The sequence below is a fragment of the Gopherus evgoodei genome, chromosome 6 (assembly GCF_007399415.2).
Source record: "Gopherus evgoodei ecotype Sinaloan lineage chromosome 6, rGopEvg1_v1.p, whole genome shotgun sequence".
NCBI classification, from domain to species: Eukaryota; Metazoa; Chordata; order Testudines; family Testudinidae; genus Gopherus; species Gopherus evgoodei.
Genome location: NC_044327.1, coordinates 76,220,721 through 76,242,325, shown reverse-complemented (window position 1 = coordinate 76,242,325; position 21,605 = coordinate 76,220,721). Strand labels below are relative to the sequence as shown.

Genomic DNA, 21,605 nt, shown 5'->3' with positions numbered 1-21,605 from the left:
AAGAGTCCCAGCAGTGGATCTGCTGGAGGGACATACATTTTTCACCTGCACTGCACATTTTATCCTCTGGGTTGGTCCCAGACATCTATCTAATAATAAAGTTGCGATCTGATTAAACCTGTATCTAATGTCTCCTGTCATTCTTTCGGCATAGCCAGACAATCGCCATGACGTTGACTGGAACCAAAGAAAGCCAATCCCCACTCAGAAAGAAAAAGGAGGACATTCAGAATGCGCTTAAGTAGTTTTTTCCAGTTATTAGTTTCTCTAGAGAGTTCAGTCAAGAGTAAATTCTGAACTGAACTTTCAGCTGATGCTGCCCAAATGGCTGATTTCCATGCAACATAGCTTTCTTTGTGTGACACTGAACTGTCATGTGATGGTATTCGGTCTTTCACCTTCCTCCAACCTCTGTTGATGATCCATCCTGACTAATCAGAGAGAACTGATGTATTTGCAGTACTTCTGTTCAAAAATTTCAAACGTGTGTCCTCACAAAACTCGCTGTACAAGACAGCTCTCACAAATTTTCACCCTGAATTTGGGCCTATAGACAACGAAAGCCTATGATGGATAAGCTACCAACCTAGGGCTCAACCAACCAACCAGTCATCTCTTTTAGCTATCACATGAAGATAATGAGTAATTCTCACACAAATAATTCCTTAGTCAACTAGACATAAAGCTATAAAGACACTAAAAACATAATCATTCTCTATCTTTCAACATGCACTTGATCCAGCACCAGCCACTAGCAGTGGTTTGTTTATATAATCAGCTGATCTGAGAGGACACATTCATCATGGTCTAATCTTGTGCCATCAGAACCAACAGATTTTTATTAATATTTATGAACATTTTTAACTTTAAATATGACAACATTTGTATCAGTTAACAAAAAAAATTATGTCTTTTACCAAATCACATCTGTAATTTGCTTAAATTTTCAGCTCTAAGCTGAGAGAATGTGTCACATTTTGGTCCAATAGGGATGCACATAAAAACAAGTTCATTTTTTGGCATTTGATAAGTTTCACAACAACAAGTATCTAAATTTGAGGACCCCTTTGAGCTTGAGGCCCAGGCCAAATGCCCCTCCTACCCCCACTCTCCCCAATTGGCCCTGCTGATATGTCTCATTCTAATCTGGAGAAATCACTCTTAAAAGAAAGAATAGTTCAGTTTCTGTATCCCATGCCCTATTTGCTCTGACTACCAAATAATAATTTTAAGGCTAAATTTTGTGATGTTGATGCCTGACCACTACATTCTGAACTCATTTTACAGCTATAAAACAGCACTGAGATTAGGAGGATTAGTGCTGTCACAGCTAGATTCTATTTTTAGTGCACTAGCTAGATGAGAGCTAGCACAGGTATGTCTCCTCCAGCTGGCAATCACACCCCAGCTCCAAGCGTAGACATCCTTTAAGGTGCCAGAAGTACCTAAGATCCTTTAGGCCAGGGATCGGCAACCTTTCAGAGGTGACGTTCCGAATCTTCATTTATTCACTCTAATTTAAGGTTTTGCGTGCCAGTAATACATTATAACGTTTTTAGAAGGTCTCTTTCTATAAGTCTATAATATATAATTAAACTATTGTTGTATGTAAAGTAAATAAGGCTTTAAAAATGTTTAAGAACTTCTTTTAAAATTAAATTAAAATGCAGAGCCCCCCGGACTGGTGTCCAGGACCCAGGCAGTGTGAATGCCACTGAAAATCAGCTCAGCCTTCGGCACCTGTGCCATAGGTTGCCTACCCCTGCTTTAGGCCATTCAAATCTGAATTTTAGGATCTTACATTTGTATTAGTATTACTAACAAATATCCATGAAAGGATGCTAGAATTTTTAGAAAAACAATTAAGTAGATAATGTTTCTACAGTGTTTTGAACACAAAAAGCATTACGTGCACTTATTATTATTAATTATTTTAGTGCATTATGTTTTAAGAAACCTACCTGTTAAGAAAGAAACTCAGCAGTATTTCTTAATGGAAAACTCATCTGATCATTTGTGATGGGTCAGAAGACTTGCTCTACATGGTGGTGGGAAGATACTTAACAGTAATTCTTGCAATGATTTTCCTTAAAACAAAACAACAACTTTTTTTTAGGGAACTGAAAACTTACAGCTATTAACTTCCTGTTCATCTTACAACAGAGGCCTGCCATGCAGCCAAAATTAAGAACATGTGCCATGATTACAGGCAACTGTAGAGGAGGATGTTGATGCTTCAGAGCCACAATAAAAAAGTTTTAGAAATAAAAATCAAGACATCCATTTTTTTAAACTAGGAATTCTTCCAAATTTGAATTTGAAAGTGTTACTCTTTTTATAAAAAACTTGCAGCCTCAATACATCCACTGCTCAGATTTAAGACCCGAAAGGACCACTACGATCATCTTATCTGATCTCCTACATAATACAGGACGAGAATTTCACCAAGTAATTCCTTTTTCAAGGCAAGAATTTTTGGATGAACTACCACACGTATTTTAGAAAGGCAATCTTGATTTAAAGTGAGTGAGAATCCATCAGATCTCTTGGCAAACTGTTCCAATTCTTAATTGCCCACACCGCTAAAAAACATGCACCTTATTTCCAGTTTCAATTTGTCTAACTTCACTTTCCAGTCACTGGATCTTGATGTGCCTTTGTCTGTTAAACTAAATTCCTAAATGGGGAGATGATTCATGAAAGCAAAGGGTATTCTAAAGACCATGATCAAGCTATCTCATTGTGAGGCTTTGGGGGTCAGACCAGTAAGGGGTTGTGTTGCTACCTGCTCTCTGCAATTCTGGGTGCCTTAAATGCTATAGCAGCAACTCCAGCCATCAGTACACAAGCATGCAAGTCACCCTTTGACTTCCACTACCCAGTTACTTTTTGCAAGGGTGACCTCAGTGCCCTCCCAAGCCCTGAATTTCCCCCAAACCATTTGCTCTGTACTTTACATCCCTCTTGCAGAACACTTTCAAAAGTTAAGTTCACTGCCCCTTTTAAACAAACAGTACCCAGTAGCTTACTACCTTGACACTCATTTTAATCAACAGACTGAACTGGTTTATAGTAAAAGTAAAACAAGTTTATTAAACAAAAAGTCATAGGTTTAAGTGATACCAAATGCAAGGAATAAAGAAAGGATTCTCACCAAGTCTCTTTTCCAGCATGGCTGACCAGACACTTTGGCCCGGACTCTTCACAGACGTCAAAGTGATCAGTTCCTTTTTCTCCTCGGGTGAAGGATGCCAAAATGGCTTTTTTCCTCTCATTATATCTTCCCAAAGTTCATTGACCTTTCTTTGAGAAGCAAGAAGGCTTCCTGGGAGTACAGTCTCCTATCCCCAAGTGAGATTAAGTGGCTGTCTTGTCTCACTTACTCTCTTGATGGCTTTGTTTACCCTGTATGTATATGTACTTTTCTTTAGTCACACCTTGCTTAATTTACATAGGAGACATACCTTTGGCTGGAACAGGCGTGGCATAGGGATTGCTTGCCAAATACATTTTAAAAACATATTTCTAGCTCGTACCTATAAAGTCCTTTGGGAATTTATTGTACACACATCAGACAGTATTAATGATCAGTGAGTTATTAGTCTACCAGTGATATATTACACGCCATCTTTTAGATACACATCATGACGACAGTGCATCAACTGGCACTGGGGTGCTCTTAGGATCACACGTATATCTTTCTCTTTGCTAAACTAAATAGATTGATTTGGCTTCTTAAATATCCCACTGTGCAGCAGAGTTTCCAAACCTTATAGAAATCTTGTGGCATTTTTCTGGACTATCTAATGTTTCAACATTCCTTTTAATGTATGCATGCTAGAACTGCACACAGTATTCCAGTAACAGTCTTATTACTAACTTATTTAGAATGTAGCTCCAACATGCTCTCCTACATTCTTACGCCAGCTAAAAAGTAGGAGGAAAATCTTATGCTCCCAGTAAAGGATTAGATACTCAGAGGATTGGTAGTAGAAAATGGAGTCTTTCAATTTGAAATTACTGATCTCAATACAAACCAGGTGAATAATGGCTAAAAATCATTGCTAGCTGTTATAGAGAGAGACACAAAGTAAGTGAATCCGTTCCACCTTGCATTTTGCTGTGACACTTGAGTACCCTTCGTAGAACTGAAGAAGGGCTCTTTGTAGGCTCAAAAGCTTGTCTCTCTCACCAAAAGATGTTGAACCAATAAAAGATATTACCTCCTCCATCTTGCCTCTTTAATATCCTGGGACTGATTAGGCTATTTGCTAGCCATTGACTGTTTGGTGGCCACTATGAAATGAGTTTGTGGTCTTAGGCAAGTTCACAAGGAATCAGTGCCCACATCCCAAAGAGCGTCTTTCTTTGCCGACAGAATAAAGACTGAACAGGAATAAAACTGTACTATCCTTTCAGCTCAGTGATAATCCTTGCTTACGAACTAGAAGCAAATTAATGAAGACTGGCAGGTAAGGGATACTCCACCTATTTTTATTAAATAGAGGATGTTAGTACTATTATTCCAGTATCTTTCAAAAGCTCTAACGTCACAAAAAGTGTACTACAGGAATAAATGCCGACAGTACAGTAGATGACCATCTATGTAAGAGAATATCTACACACTATTTTTAGAGATGAATTCTCTCTTCGGACCAAGGTACCAATATCAAAATATTAGTGCCTTTCCCATTCATTCAGTGCCTCAGGACTAGAGGATCTGCCCTTAACTTGACCAAGAAGAAAAGTACCTCCATTTAGCTAGGTAACATCTTCTAATAGAATCCTTCCTGCTACTAGAAAGGATGTCTTGCTCGGCTGTGGAACATGAATGTTCTAAGCATGATGCCCATCCAAATACCAAGCCCTGACGTGAAGTGGACATGGGTTGAGGTGCTTGATCTTGCCATTCCACTGGGTCAGGATCTTGGGAAACACTGGGAGGATGATTGGTACTTGGGATGACATTCATAGGAGGTTGAGAAACCAAAACTATTAGGGCCAGTAGAGGGCAATCAGGATAACCTGTGGCCTGTCTTGCCAGATTTTGCATAGAACTCATAGGACCTGAGGGATTAGGGACCTGATAGAGTAGGAGATTCTGGATCCGGGAGAGTGAAAATGTGCAGTGGAGTGGCAATGGATTTAGTGCTCCTGGGTGTAAGAGGCTGGAGGAGATTGTGTAACTGCCAAGGAAAAACAGTGCTGTGGACAGACAAAGTTAGCAATGATCGGTTATCATTGGTGCTGGCGGATTCTGGGGTTTGGGATGTCCTAAGGTTGATGGTATCAATGGATCGTGGTCCGGTACCAATGTAGCCCAATGTCTTTGGGCTTTCTTGTTGTGCCTCTGGGACTTAGGATATCCTAAGTCCTCACAGGCCAAGTTGATGGGCTTGCTAAGAGCCAAATCTGACTTCTTCAAAGTGGATTTAGAGGAAGACTTAGTCTCATGCTTATGAGAGTGCTTTCTGGACTTCTGACAAGATCCCCTTCCCCCGGGGGAGGGTGGTCTGTGGAAGAAGACTGTCCCACAACAGAGTTGGACTTTGCAGCAGCAAGCACACTCCGTGTTGAATCAGGCTGATGTACAGGGCAGTTTTCCAGCTTGGATCTGATTGAAACCTCATAGTCTTCTCCATGAGATATTTCTGGAGATGAAGTTCCCACCTTTCTCAGGTACGGCTAGGGAATGATTGGCAGATACTGCACCTCGCTGCAATGTGGGCTTCCCCAAGGCAGTACAGGCAGCACTGGTAGTCATCACTGACCAAGAAAGATCGTAGGCAAGAAGCACAAAGTTTGAAGCCAGGAGTTCTGGGCATAGTCCAGTACCCATACAAGTGGTGGCGGGTTCCCCTCTCCCCCTCCAAAAGAAGGCTAAGATTAACACTAAGATCTATAAAATCACTGAACTGTAAAAACTGTATATGCTGTTAAAACTATTTTAAAAGCTAAACCTTATCTTGTAGGAAGAAGCTGAAGCTACGGACACTGGGGGTTCTGACTCGGATCATGTAGCGGTAAGAAGGAACTACAGACATGGTTTGTTTTCCCTGCCCTTTATTCCCTCAGTCAGAGGCACAAAGTGAGCCAGGGCACATGTGTGGATTAATGGAAGCTACTTTCAAATTCTCTGGCTCTGGGAGCATGGTGCACATACATAAAGTCAATGTAAAATACAATAGGGGCCATCGCTTGAAGAAGACGGGACATATTAAGTCTGTGTAGGAAGAAGTTTTGTTTTTATTGTTACTTTACACATCGTTATGTTAAGATGGCGTGTCCCTAAGAACCTTCACAATGCTTTCAAAAAGTTTAATAAGTTTACTTAAATACAGTTTAAAAACTTACTTGTGTCCACACTGAGTTCTAACACTGTTAGTCCAGCCTGTGTGTTAACCAGGCAAAAACATATTACAAACAAATTAAAAGCAGGGCTGCCAATTATTCACAGTTAACACACATGATTAACTCAAAAAAAAGTAATTGTGATTAAAAAAATTAAGCGTGATTAATCGCATTGTTAAGCAATAGAATACCAATTGAAATGTATTAAATATTTGGATTTTTTCTACATTTTCAAATATATTGATTTCAATTATAACACAGAATACAACGCGTACACTGCTCACTTTATATTATTCTTTTTATTACAAATATTTGCACTGTAAAAATGAAACAAAGTATTTTTCAATTCGCCTCATACAAGTACTGTAGTACAATCTCTTTACTGTGAAAGTGCAATTTACAAATTTAGGATTTTTTTGTTACATAACTGCAATAAAAAACACAACACAATGCAAAACATTAGGGCCTACAAGTCCACTCAGTCCTACGTCTCGGTCAATCAATCGCTAAGACAAAAGTTTGTTTATATTTACGGAGATAATGCAGCCCACTTCTTATTTACAATATCACCAGAAAGTGAGAACAGGCATGTTAAATATCTTGTGATGTCAGCTACAACACAACCATGCCTGTTCTCACTTTCAGGTGACATCGTGAACAAGAAGTGGGCAGCATTATCTCCTACAAATGTAAACTAACTTGTTTGTCTGAGCGATTGGCTGCACAAGAAATAGGACTGAGTAGGCTTGTAGGCTTTAAAGTTCTACATTGTTTTATTTTTGAATGCAATTTTTTTTGTACATAATGCTACATTTGTAAGTTCAACTTTCATGATAAAGAGATTGCATGACAGTACTTGATTTGGTGAATTGAAAAATACTATTTCTTTTGTTTTTTACAGTGCAAGTATTTGTAATAAAAATAAATATCAAGTGAGCACTGTGCACTTTGTATTCTGTGTTATAATTGAAATCAATATATCTGAAAATGTAGAAAACATCAAAAATATTTAAATAAATGGTATTCTATTATTAACAGTGTTATCAATCGCAATTAGTATTTTTAATCGCTTGACAGCCTTAGTTAAAAAATATTCTCTCAACTACAGCATTATGCAGAACACTTCAGAGCATGTTCTGACTACAATGTGTAACTGGGTCCACCACTTTGTTCCCAGCAAACGAACCGCTAAAAGTTTATTCTTACACTGGTGACCAACGGATTTGCCATGAAAGTTGCTGATCCTGGAATAGGAGGAGACCACTCTGTAGAAGGCTAGGCTCCAAACTCACAGCTATAGATCTAGGATAAAACCCTGAGCTGGTGAATAACTTTTAATTTTTGTTATACTGCTGATGTTTTTTTAAATTGTTTTTTTTCTGCGTATATGTTTATAGCCACTTAGATGTATCTATTCCTTTCACTCCTGACAAAAGGGGCATAACTAGCTTACCCTATCAGTTTGGGATTTTTTAAGCAGAGTTGATTTGCCATCATATGCATGGTTTTTAAATCCAGTTTTAATGCAGTCCACTCTGATCAACCAAGTCTTGCTATTTATGCAGTCATAAGTGTGCCTAGTGATTTTTAGAAAACATTAACAGATATCTGTCCTGACGAACTGAAAAAATTAAATTAAACATAACACACTAAGGTGGGGCAAAGAAACACATGTAAACAGGACTCACAACAGAGAAAGAATGCAAGATGCCTATTATTGCTTTCAAATCTTGCCTGTTTTATCATTATTAATATATTAAAATCTTGGATGGAGGTCAGCAGTAAAAGGCTAACTGAAATGAATAAATACCCAGTTCAGTCATCACTGAACTTAAACCATATTTTATGTCAAGTTCTTCTCTGAAAAGAGGCTATACAAATGGAGTTGCAGGGATCCAGGTTTGTAATTTCCACCTCAAATGTGTTCAGTTTACATGTGGATTTTTTTTTTCCAACTGTCACCACAGCAAACGCAACCTGAGATCTGGACATCAATCCTTCTCTTTTATGCATCAGTTCTGCAGACCAAATTGGGCCCTTAGTGACACCTGTCCGAAACCATAGTCTTCAATGAGATTGCAGAAATGTAATTGATTGAATCTTAGTAAATAATTCTGTTGTGTATGCAAAAGAAGGAATGAAATCTACCTCACTCTTATAGAATTGTGCTAGCTCTGCAGAGCTATCAGGAGTAAAAAGCAGTTTAAAAATGTATCCACTTAAAGTAAGGAGACATGACTGAATACACAAAGATCTGTTAAGAATTCATTTTTGCCATTTTTACACAGTCACTTTTGAGGAGAGCTGCATCATAAGCATGATTTCAAGCCCTACACAGTTATTTCCTGGTGTTCCATTAATTACAACAACAAAAAAGCTAATCATACAATGACGTCAGCTGAACTTTTAATTCCTGTGGAGTATTTGTACATCAGCTGCATTAAGAATTTTGAAACTTCCATATTAGACAATGAAAGTATTGTTACCTAAATACAATAAAGTTCAAATGTGTGTCAGGTAGAAGGAGATGAAGAGAAAGAAATGGCACCCTACAGTGAAAACGTGAAACATGACTTCACCTTAAAATAACCCAAGGCTTAGTTTGGCACACAAACCTGGCAAGCACTGAAAATGGTCAAATTGGCTGCCTTCATAATTTGATATAAAAATAAAGTTAAAATTCAAGTGTAATAAAAGTTCTCTTATATATGTGTTAACCATCTTTTCCCTTAAAACTCAGAAAAAAACATATTGCACAGATGGTCATTTCCCCCCCCTCTTTATACCACAAGGAGAAAAATAGAACAATTACAACACAAAAATACTGGAGATAATTCAACTGCTGTTGGTAAGTGGAACATAACTGATTTGTCATGTCATACAATTCTGTAAAAGTCGTTCTGTTGGAAGGCCATGAATGAGTGTGCAAGTGATTATACACTTCTGGATCATAATTTTCACATACTGTTTTATTTTTTTTTAAATATACATGCTGGATAGTATTATGTTTATTTTCTGTAGTACAATAAAAACAAATCTATTTGATGAAAAATACATTGCATTCCAATTGCATGAATATAACAAATAGAGTAGCTCCCTTATTATACTACTTGCAAAGATCAATGGTAACTGGAAAATGATTTAATTTCCTATAATATATTAGCAATAAAATACTCTTTTTAATAAAAAGTCACATCAAATGTTTTTCATCTTTTGTTAAGCTCCTCCCCATTCCTGAAATCAACATTTTACAGATGCAAAATAACACCTGGTAACCTAAGGGTCTTCTTGACTAAGCTGCTATAGTTGAAAAATAAGACTATAGAAATTCAGAATTCTACAGTAAGAGCATCAGTGGCTTGTATTGCTATCATACCACAGATTGATACCAAATGCAAAAGACAAAATCATTGCCTCTCTTCTCTGGGCCATCCAAAGTTCATAGGTGCAAGCCCTTCTAATGTATGGAACTAGAATTGCTAAAGACAATCTCAACTATTCAGTGGGGGGAGGGAGAAGAGGGGAGAGATAGAGAGACTTGAAAATGTAAATTGTTATGTGAATGGATATAAAGTGATAGTGAAAGCAACAAACAGTTGGGATCTACTTCTACAGTCAAAAAAAATGACCCAGCCTCTCACAAACTACAAACCTTTTAAGTAGAAGAGGTAACAAAAGACACCAGTCATATACACACGTCAAAATGCTGATGGTGGCCTTCGTGGATGTGTAACATTTCATGCAGAGCAACTCAAAACTTCAGATACTTATGACACCGTAAGGACATCAACTGGACCATTCTGAGTATGCCCCAAATTTCCACAGATGTCAACAGATTCGGGAATAGCACTATGAAGGGGACTGCAATTCTATAGTTGCTAGATTTTAATTATTATCCCTATTGTAGGATTATCACTATAATTGACTCTTGTAAAGATTAAATGATTTTTTAATTACTCTGTAAGGAATACATTACCTTTTGTTAAAAACAGCAATATGCTGATGTAATAAAAATTCAGTTTTCATTTAGATTAACTTCAGCAGAAAAGAAAGAACTGTAAAGTATAACTTCTGTGGGTGCATACTATAGGTGACTGTTTCCTGAATAAGATGGATAATTTTGTGAGCAGTGGACAAAGTCTTCCTACCCAGGAAGTCCTCATCATTAAGTTATACAATCCTAAATCACACTTCATCAGAGGTATCCTCTGAAGCCTCATAAATGCCATCTTGGCACAACTGAATCCCTGCTGCATACTTCAGATGTTTATGGAATAATAACACAATCATTACTGTTATAAAGCCAGTGTTTACCCAGAGTGGTAACTAAAATTCCAATTTCTTCCTCAAAATAAGAAATTACTGTCGTATTAGTGGGTAAATGTTATCTTTTTAAATAATGACCATTGTACTTGCCACACTCAGCATCTTTCATCCAAGGATCTCCATATATTTTACAAATATAGATGTATTTAGCCATACAACATCTGTGAGGAAGATATTCTTATTTTACAGAAGTGGAAACTGAGACACAGAATTATTAAGTGACCTGACGACAGGAAAGTCCAAGGCAAAGCAAAGATTATGCCCTCTGAATAATTATTCAGAGATTTCACATAGTTGAATGTTGTGTATCTTTTCTGATTAAGAGAATATAGCAGATTCACCCATTCTTCATAATGAAATATTTGACCACAAATAATGCTTTAAAATATACTCCAAAACATATGCAAGTTAGAAAGTCTTCTGCCATTATTCCAATAAGAAAATGTGCTTAAGAACAAGTAAAGGCATGGCTTATTTATAGGACTGTAGTGCAATCTCTTTATCATGTAAAAAGTGACAAAGAGTCCTGTGGCACCTTACAGTCTAACAGATGTATTGGAGCATAAGCTCCAATACGTCTGTTAATCTATAAGGTGTCACAGGACTCTTTGTCACTTTTTACAGATCCAGATTAACATGGCTACCCCTCTGATGGTCTCTTTATCATGAAAGTTTAACTTACAAATGTAGAATTATGTAAAAAAAATCCTGCATTCAAAAATAAAACAATGTAAATTTTAGAGCCTGCAAGTCTACGCAGTCCTACTTTTTCTTCTGCCAATTGTTCAGACAAACAGGTGTATTTACATTTGCAGGAGATAATGCTCCCCGCTTCTTGTTCACAATGTCACCAGAAAGTGAGAACAGGCATTCTCATGGCACCGTTGTAGCCAGTGTCGCAAGATATTTACGTGCTAGATGCACTGAAGATTCATATATCTGTTCATGCTTCAACCATCACCCCATGAAAAAAACCAACTCACAAGTGTTGGCTGAATTAAGGCAAAACTGGTAATGAAATAACTTAAAATACTCTACATTATCACCATAAAAAGAGGAAAGGAAACAGATCTTTTAAAAATGTACACGGCTTAGAGATACATTGGACAAAAAAAGGAAATAAACACTTAAAATACGTTACCTAGCAGAGTTTTTCTTTATTTTCTCATCGATGTCACTGAGGATCTGTTGAAACTCCCCGTCCCCAGGAAAAATGTTTAACAAACAATCTAAGTTGGAAGAATCAAGAGAATATTCACCTCCCCATTCCATTTCCAGAACCTGAAATAAATGGAAAAGAAATAGCAAATATAAAAAATGGGATTAAATAATGAAAAAATGCAGGTTTTATTTTAAATATTAAAGTACAGGTGATTTTTGGTTTTCTGAAGTTATGCTTAAATTAACAAGGTACATATAATTTGTGACAAAGTTCCTCCTCTACCTTGGTGGGTCCTGCACTTATTGGTGCATTTGCTCACCTTAGAGATCTTCCCCTCTGGTGGAACCCACAGTCTAGGTCAACTCCTGTCTTTGACTAGGAGTTGGGAGGTTTGGGGGGACCTCGGGCCCACTCTCTACTCTGGGTTCCAGCTCGGGCCCTGTGGATTGCAGCTGTCTATAGTGCCTCCTGTAACAGCTGCATGACAGCTACAACTCCCTGGGCTACTTCCCCATGGCCTCCTCCAAACACCTTCTTTATCCTCACCACAGGACCTTCCTCCTGGTGTCTGATAACGCTCATACTCCTCAGTCCTCCAGCAGCACACTCTCTCACTCTCAGCTCCTTGCACCTCTTGCTTCCAGCTCCTCACAAACTGACATGAGCTCCTTTTTAAACCTATGTGCCCTGATTAGCCTGCCTTAATTGATTCTAGCAGCTTCTTGATTGGCTGCAGGTGTTCTAATCAGCCTGTCTGCCCTAATTGTTTCTAGAAAGTTCCTGATTATTCTGGAACCTTCCCTGTTACCTTATCAGGGAAAGGGGACCTACTTAACCTGGGGCTAATATATTTGCCTTCTAACACTCTCCTGTAAGCCGGTGGGCCAGCTTATACTCTGCCCTGGTCCTGAAGCCCGCTGGGTATGTCAGTTGACGGCTCCTTCATGGGGCCGTGAGCATGGGCATGTACTTGACGCTGTTTACCCCTGACCCCAACACCTGCCCTTTTTGTGGCACGAAAGAGACCCTGGCGCACATTTATTTAGAGTGCGCCAGATTGCAGCCCCTGTTCTGGCTCCTCTTGAATCTCTTCTTGCGTTTTTGGTTGCACTTTTCCCCTCACCTGTTTATCTATGCACTCCCCATCCATGGCCCCACCAAGTCACGGGATCTCCTTATCAACCTCCTCTTGGCCCTGGCCAAGCTAGCCATCTACAAAACCAGGGAGAGGAGGTTGGCCGATGGGATTTCCTGCGACTGTGGGGTCTATTTCTGCTCCTCCGTCTGTTCACGCATCCAGGCAGAGTTCCTCTGAGCGGCATCCGCTGGCTCCCTTGACACCTTCAAGGAGCAGTGGGCGTTATCCGGGGTTCTCTGTTCGGTGTCCCCATCGGGTTCCCTTCGTTTAGCCCTATGACCTCATTCCCGATCCTGCTTTTTTTCATTGGTTGTCCCACATAATTATTTGGTATCACAGATCTGTGGTTCCTCCCCTTAGGCTATGGGGAGGTCCTTTAGCAGTGGGCGGGCTATGCCCGCCCACTTCCTGGATACCAACAGGATCACTCTCCTGTAGCCAGCCGGCCTGACCCTGTCACAAATTATAATGGGAACATTAAACCAGTAAAAAAGAAAAAACAAACATCTTTGCATGCTATTGCATGAAATACTGTAGAGGAGTAACTTGCAGTATATCTTAAAACTAATTAAATAGAGTAGTTTATTAGTAACCCCAGTTTGGTCAAAATAAAAATCAGCTAATATTTTCCTAATAGTAACAGAAGTACTCTCTAGAAAACAACTTTGTGATACAGAAATAAGTTTGTCACTATTATGCTTAAACAGAACTTGGTATTGCAACTAAGAAGTGACACCAGAAAATTCCAAGACCAAAAAACTATGAATTTTAAGTGTGTGTAGGTAAATGAATGGGCCCTTCCCCGCCCACTCGCTTTCCCAGACAGAGCCTACAGGACCCTCCCCACCCAGCCCCAGACCACCCGAGTGCCTGCCCCCTCCCCCAGCCCCGGAGCACCTGGCTGGTGGGTGGGCAGGCAGCGCTGCCCCCAGCCCAAGCCCCAGAACGACAGGTGGGCAGGCAGCTGAGCACAGCCCCCAGTATTCGGGGGGGAGCTCTGGTGAGGGAAAGGGGTGAGCAGTACAGCCCCCCACGCCTCGGAGTGGTGGGTGGGTGGCACAAGCACTGGCTCCAGCTGTCTGGAGTCCCTGGCTGCAGGCTGGCCCCATCCTGGGGCAAGGGAGCTGCAGCACTCCCAAAAGTCAGAGATGGGGGGTCCTGCCCAAGTTGAAGGCAAAAGAAGTCCCCTGCCCATGTTCCAGGCCCCCCTCCATTACTACCTTTGAGCACTTGGCAACTGATCTCCCAGTGATCTGTTGCACACTATCTATCCATCTCCTTGCTGGTTGGCCCCTGCTACCATGACTCACCACAATTCCTTCCCTGACAACTTTCTTGACATTATTTCCATCTGGCCTGTACTGTGGTACCAGAGTACATAATTTGTGCCTGTTTATTTCTGACAGCAGGGTCTTCTTTTCTCCAATAATATTTCTGACATAAGCATTCATCTTTTTTTCCAATCAGGAAATATGAAAGTGTCTTCACCAGCACCACAAAGAGAGCATACACATACAAAAAAATGCATATTTTGACAACAGAATACACCTCATTTACAGTATTGAAAATTGTGTCTTTTTTTCTATTAAGAAGGATATTATTTTACGTAGCAAGTTCAGTGTTGACAACCAAGATCTTAAAAACTAAGATCTTGAGTTATACTATATAGAAAAACTAAATTTCATAGCGACTTCCCACCGAATTTAAAATTTATATAATGAGGCCAAGATTAGGATACATCAAAAACAGTTATTTATCACGGTGACTGTGATTCTTTGCAAGAGTGCTTCTGGATACTGTGATAAAGTCAGTTCTGACAGATATGAGAGAGAAATGGAGAGCAGATATAGCAGCCCTAGAATGATCAAGGCCCTGTTCCCTTAAAAAGGTTACCTTGGGTTAACTAGAGACACCTGAGGCCAGTTATGGACTGCCAATGACCTTTAAAAACCCCTCTTCTGGTAAAGGAGAGAAGGGGAGAGTTGAGAGACAAGCTGTGGCAGGAGTAGTGGCAGCAGCAGGAAGGAAAGGCTTCCTTCCCCTGGGTGGAAAGATGTCTCCCCTCTCTACAGGGAAAGAAACTAAGGTAACATCTGCCTGGGAGAAGAGCTGTCAACTAGGTTCCAGTGTAGTAGGGTAACACCCCAGAGAGGGGACATGGAAAAGTATTTCTGATTGTTTTGTGAGTTTGGGCTTTTGTTTTTGTTTTTTTCATAAGAGAAATTCTTGGGCTTACTGTGAGGCCTACCATGTAAATAAGGGAAAAATAAAACAGAGTGAAGCAAAAAACCTTCTGGAGTCAGACTGATTTTCTCCAGGCCCCCTCACCGCCCAAGGGAGAAATGCTGAGACCAATCAAATAAAGGAGGTGTCGGGGTAGAATTTGATATAGGGACTGTCCTGGGGGGCAAGGTAGATCATTCCTGAGAATGGATGACGTAATGAGGGCACTGTTACTGTGTGGCACAAGAGGCTACTAGAGACCAGATGGCCATGCAGCAGGAATCTGTAGGACAACAACAAGAGACAAGTCAACTGCTGATGAACCAGGCAGCCCAGGAATGAACCAGTCTACGGGAGGTAGTGAGGCAACTGAAAGTCCTGACTGCTCTGGGAGGTGGCCAGCAGTTATCTGCAAAAGATAACAGAAAATCACATCGAGGCATATCGCTTCACATTTGAAAGAACGACCTTAAGCAAGGCCTGGCTCTGAAACCTGTGTGGGGAGGCTCAGAAGGCCTACTATGACATGGCAGGGAAAGCTGCTAAAGACTACTTACAGTTGAAAACTGAGACTGACTACAGCTGCAAGGGCCCAGAGATTTCACAAGTTGATGCACCGGAAGAGCAAAGTGCCAAGATCACAACTGTTCGACCTGATCCATCTAATATGGAAGTGGCTACATCCAAAGAACCACAGTACAGAACAGATCATAGCACTCTTGGTTTTGAACAGATTCTTAAGGGGACTATGAGGGTGGGTTGGCCAAAATGACTCTTCCTCTAACTATGATATAATCACTCTCGTAGAAAGGCATTTAATGGTCAGAGAGCTTTCTCGGACTACCGGAGAAGAGAAGCGTCTGACGAAGTAGCCAATCCCAGACCCAAAGGCTGGGACCACTGAAAGTTTGGGTAGAACTATGTTGGGGAAGAGGGATGCAAAAGAGCGGCCAGAGGCCATGAAGGGACTTGGAGAATTGGTGGGAAAAGGCTGCACTGTGACACCTAATAGCCTAAAGCATAGGGGAATAACCAGGGCTATGTGTAGATGTTATATGTCCTAATTCCCCACAAGTATAGCAGCTCAATGCCCTAACATTGAGGAGCCCATGCAGTGCAGTCTGGGTGATACTGAAGATCTATGCAACCTAATCCACCCTGTAGGAGTTGCTATGATGCCACATAGATATACACGGCCAGTTAGAATGAATGGTATAGAGCAAAGGTTCTCAACCTGTGGTCCATGAGGTCCGTTCAGGTGGTCTGAGGATAGTTCCCTCTACAGGTGTGTGCCTGGATGGCCACACACAAGAGAATGAAGGGCTACCCACCTAATTAGTGGAGCTACGCAGGCGTGGCTCCAGTAAGTAGGTGCCTGGACCCTGATGAAGAGACACATGTAAGGTGAGGTGGTGGACTTGGGAGGAGTAAGGGGTAGGTGGGAGGGGACACTGGGGTGAGATGAGGGATTGGAGGGGATTTGGGACATGTAGGGCTGTTGCGGCCAGAGAAAGAGGCGACTTTCCCCAGCGCCAGGCTGTGGCTGCTGGGGAGAGATGGCCCTCCTTCCCAGCCTCAGCTCTGTGTCAGCTGTGGCAGGGGAAAGACCCCCCCGTCCTTTTCAGCCCCAGCTTGTGGGCTGCCGTGGTGGGGGAGAGTGGGCACATCCATCGCATTAGAAAGGTAAGACTACTGATATTAAAATATGAGTTGTGTGCTTTTATTTGTAGAAAAAACAATTATTACCACCTTTTTTATATAGTGCTTTTATCCAAAGTACTTTACAATAGTTAGCTAATGATACAAACAATATTTGGAAAGATCAATAAGTGGTCCGCCGAGATCCTCAGCAATTTTCAAAAAAAAAAAAAAAAAAAATTTGAGAACCACTAATATAGAGACCATTGCTTTAGTGAACCCAGGAAGTGCAATCATGCTGGTATCTGGGAAATTGGTGGGGCAGGAGCAGCTTGTCTCAAGCCAAATGCATGGGAATAACCTGTGCACATGGGGCAGTTCATTACTACTCAGTCATTCCTGTACAAACTGATGTTCCGGGAAATACAACAAGCAGGAGTAATCCCTAAACTTCTGTATCCAGTACTCATAGGATGAGAATTCCTAGAGTTTTGAAATCTACTTCTGTTGGAAGGGTTGGAGAAAAACAGTAACCCCTCCCTTCATTTTCCCTGAATTAGCTCTGGACTTGTTTTCATCTACTGGGAAGTCAAGGAAGACTAAACAAGAAAGGATGGCTGACAAAAGACTGGGGACCAAAATCTTGGTCCAGAATCAAAAGGTGATGCTTGCGGGGAAGCAGCCTCATCCAGCAGGCAGGGAAGCAACTCATATAGTGAGCGAATGTGAGGCCGGGCCCAATTCCGCTGAGACCAATTCAAAGGGCGAAATGAATTCTGTTGGGATTGGATAGATTGGTCCCTCATATAAGAATTTTTGGCAGGACCAAGCAAATGATTCTCTATACCACATTAGAAAAGAGACAGTTGAGGTGAATGGGGTCCTAATGGAGAGGGGAAAAAACCCAAAGGTCCAGGGATGTACTTCGTGATAAAAAGAGACCTGCAATATAGAGTAGTCAGATTACAGGAACAAAAATTGGAGCAGCTTCTAGTACCTCAAGGACACCAAAGGGCAGTATTAGATCTAGTGCATAGTCATTTGTTTGGAGTGGATAAAACCCTAAAAAGAATCATTCAAAAGTTATTTTGGCCTGGAGTTTATAGTAAGGTCTGATGCTATTGTGCCTCCTGTCCGGAGTGCCAATTGCACAGCCCAAGACCCCAGTTAAGGGCTCCTTTAGTATCCCCACCTATTACTCAAGTCTCGTTTGAGAGGATAGTATGGACTGAATAGTTCCATTGGAGAAGTCAGCTTGGGATTGTCAATATGTGCTCATGGTTCCGGACTACACTACCTGGTACCTAGAAGCAGTACCTTAGCGAAACACAATGTCCAAGACAACAGCAAAGAAGTTAATCCAAATTTTTCCAGGCTAGGAATACCGAAAGAGATTCTAACAGATCAAGGGACCACATTCATGTTCAAATTGATGAAGGATCTATGTACAAAGTTTTGAATATAGGCCCTAAAGACCTTGGTCTACCACCCACAGACTGATGGCCTCCTCAAATGCTTTAACAGAACACTGAAGAGCATGACATAGAAAACAGTGAGGCAAGATGGAAAAAACTGGAATACCTTACTACCCTTCCTATTGTTTGTGATAAGGGAAGTACTCCAGCCATCCACTGTTTTTTTCCCCATTTGAGTTGCTGTATAGTCACCACCCCAGTGCCATATTGGACATTGCCACGGAGGGCTAGGAAGAACAGCCTAACCCAGGGATGAATGTCATTGAACATGTGACGAAGATATGGAACAGAATAGCCCAAGTCACTTGCATAGTGCAGGAACACCTGGAAAAAGCACAAGAGGCCCAACAGACATATTACAATCATCAAGTGAAGGTTCAGAGAGTCCAGCCTGGGGATTGGGCAGTGGTGCTGGTACCTTCAGCAGAAAGCAAGCTCTTAGCCAAATGGCTGGGTAAAAGTAAAAGAAGCTGTTGGGGAGGTTGACTATATGATTTGACAACCTGATCACCAGAAGCAGGAGCAAATCTACCACCTCAATCTATTGAAGCCCTAGCAGGACTGTGGAGCTTATATGGTCACCCTAGATACAACCCCACTTCCCCCCGGGAATAAACCTTGAGGACAAATAAAAATATCTCCTGAATTGACCCTTAACAATAAATAGAGGTAGTCAAAATGATGATGACTGGAATCATGATGTGCTCCCAGAGAAGCCTGGCAGAATCACAGAAGCTCATCACCACAGATCCCGGCGTAAAGGTAAAGGTTAAACCATTTTGGATCCTAGAGACTAAAAGAAAACAGATCAGTGTGGAAGTTAAGAGGATGCTGGAGCTGGGGAATCCCATAGCCAGTGGTCCAGACTTTGAGAAGAATTTCATAGTACAAATGGATGCCTCCAAGGTGAGGTTGGGGGGCGTACATTCTCAAATGGTATAAGAGAAAGAATACATCAACTTGTACCTCAGCAGAAAACTCCTTCCCAGAGAACAAAAGTACCCTGAAGTGGAAAAGGAATACCGTTCAGTAAAATGGGCCATAAGAACCCTCTGGTATTACCTGCTTGGATTGAGGTTTACCATGTCCCCCCACTTCCCCAAGTGGATGCACCGGAACAAAGAGAAAAATGCAAGAGTAATAAGATGGTTCCTACCACTACAACCCTTCCACTTCAGGATGCAGTACAGGACAGGAATCAGGCCTGGTAATGCTGATGGTCTGTCAAGGGTACACTGTTTCTTGACCCAAGTAGTTTAACCCCATTGTGTTGAGCATGAGGTGGGGGTTTTTACTTTTTGCTTCAGATAACTTCTTGGGCCTATCATGAGCCCACCATGTAAATAAGGAAAAATAAAACCAGAGCGAAGTCAGTCTGATTTACTCCAGGCCCCTCACTCACCAAGGGAAAAACACTGAGGCCGATGAGGTGAAGGAGGTATCCTGCCACAATATGCACACGTGTGAATCTATCCTCTGACACTGCTGAAACCTTCTAGATAAGCAAAGCACAACTGACTCCTCACTGAATGTGGAACGCAAGACTATCAATGGGACGCAACAGATCCTGAGACACAGTGTATATAGAGACATACCATTTCCTTTAAACTAATTCTCAAAAAGCTGCAAACAGTCTAAGAGACTTCCTAAATGCTAATCTTCTCCAAATAAGAATTCAAAGCCCTTTTGATATCTCACAATACTCGGAGATTTAGTTGGAACTCAGACACCGCTTTTGGTAAAAATCTGAGATGCAGAATAGGTCATCTTACTTGTGGAATACAATGAAGTGAGGATCAATATTAAAACTTATGACTCAGAAACTGTTCTTGCTCATATTACTGCAATTAAAAATGCAGTCTTTAAATGGGAGGTGAAATAAAGAACACTCTCCCAAAAGCCTGAATTGTGCCTCCATTAATGCTGACAGCATCAAGATGAGTTCCCATATCAGGATAGGCTTGCTGAACAGTGGGAGGATATTTATATTCTTTTAAGGAATCTTGAGACAGTGAGACCACTGAAAACTCAATTGCCCATTGGTACATGGTGCAGTGAAGTGTCAGATGTAAAGTTGTAGTTCAGTGTCAGATGTAAAGTTGTAGTTCATAATAGTTCATATGGGGGCAGAATGTAATAGCGTGTTAACTGCTACTAACAGTGAAAATTTTCCATTTCCAGAAGTAACCACCATGAAGCTGAACTCGGCAGAATGCCCCCTGAAGGAGCTATACAGGGAGCACAAGTCCAACTGACACCTCCCCCCCTCGCTGTCACTGCAAGTGTGTCAGCCTAGAATATCTGGCACTTAAACCTCCGGGTGAGGCCTTCAGTTTCTTCCCCTGTCAGTGTCTCAGCTGAAAAACAAAACTGTCCACAGTCATCAAATGAGTTTAAATAAAAGCATAAAGGAAAAGGAAGAAAACCTAAAGGCAGCGTCAGTTAGGATATCGGCCTCTCTTACATCAGAGGGCCTTGGGAGCATCAATTACCCCAGAGTCCACTAGGATTCCAGTATAAGTCTCAGTTTCTTTTCCCTTCTTAGCACAGGGGGTTCATCTTTTCCTTTCTGCAAGGATGGAGAGTTGGTTGCAGTCAGACCTCTCTGGGAGCTAAGGAGCTCAACAGACTTTTCTTTCCCAGGGTTGCCCTGTCTGAGTGGAGTCCCCTCCTTTTAATGCTTCCTCCAGTTCTTGCATGATTTGTATGTGTGCAGAGGGTCAGAGCCACTCTAGCCCAAAGCAGCTCCTTAATCCCTTCCATGGTGGTTAACCCCGTCACAGTAACATTTCAATATATATGGTTTCCTGGGCTGCATTAAAGAATTAAATACCTCTGCAGAGCAACCTGAGTCGGACTGTCAATGTCCCATGACTCAAGCAGCAAAGATGAAACAATTCCAGAATGACAATGTCTTTCTGAGTCAAAGTCTGGCAACATTGGTAGACATTATGGAAGTTCTTAGATCAAGCCAAAGCTGTCAGAACAGTCAGAATAAATTTTGTTATGCCTTGTTGTATCTTTCACTACAATCATTGGGGTGAGAGAGTAATCACACTGCAGTTTCTACTCCATTCAAAAAGAAACAAGTTTTGTTACTAAGTTACTGTCCTTCCTTGCTCTGGAACAAAACTGACGGTAACTTTGCTTTAATGCTTTTTGCAGAGAAATTTGCTGATAGATAACTACAGATCAGTAGACCATAGTGGAGTCCACTCATTTTGGGTTTGTAGTCTGAGATGTAAAGTGTCTGTAAGTACATTCTTTTTGCCCGCTAAGTGGAGGACAGCAG

At 41.0% G+C, this 21,605-nt stretch overlaps 1 protein-coding gene across 1 annotated transcript in view; it reads right to left on the bottom strand.

Moving 5' to 3' along the window:
• KIAA0825 (KIAA0825 ortholog) overlaps positions 1 to 21,605 on the bottom strand; it is a 226,266-nt gene that overhangs the window by 134,397 nt on the left and 70,264 nt on the right. The window contains 1 exon segment of the mRNA XM_030567980.1: positions 11,819 to 11,958. Within this exon segment, the coding sequence (XP_030423840.1) occupies positions 11,819 to 11,949 (131 nt within the window). The 5' untranslated portion in view covers positions 11,950 to 11,958.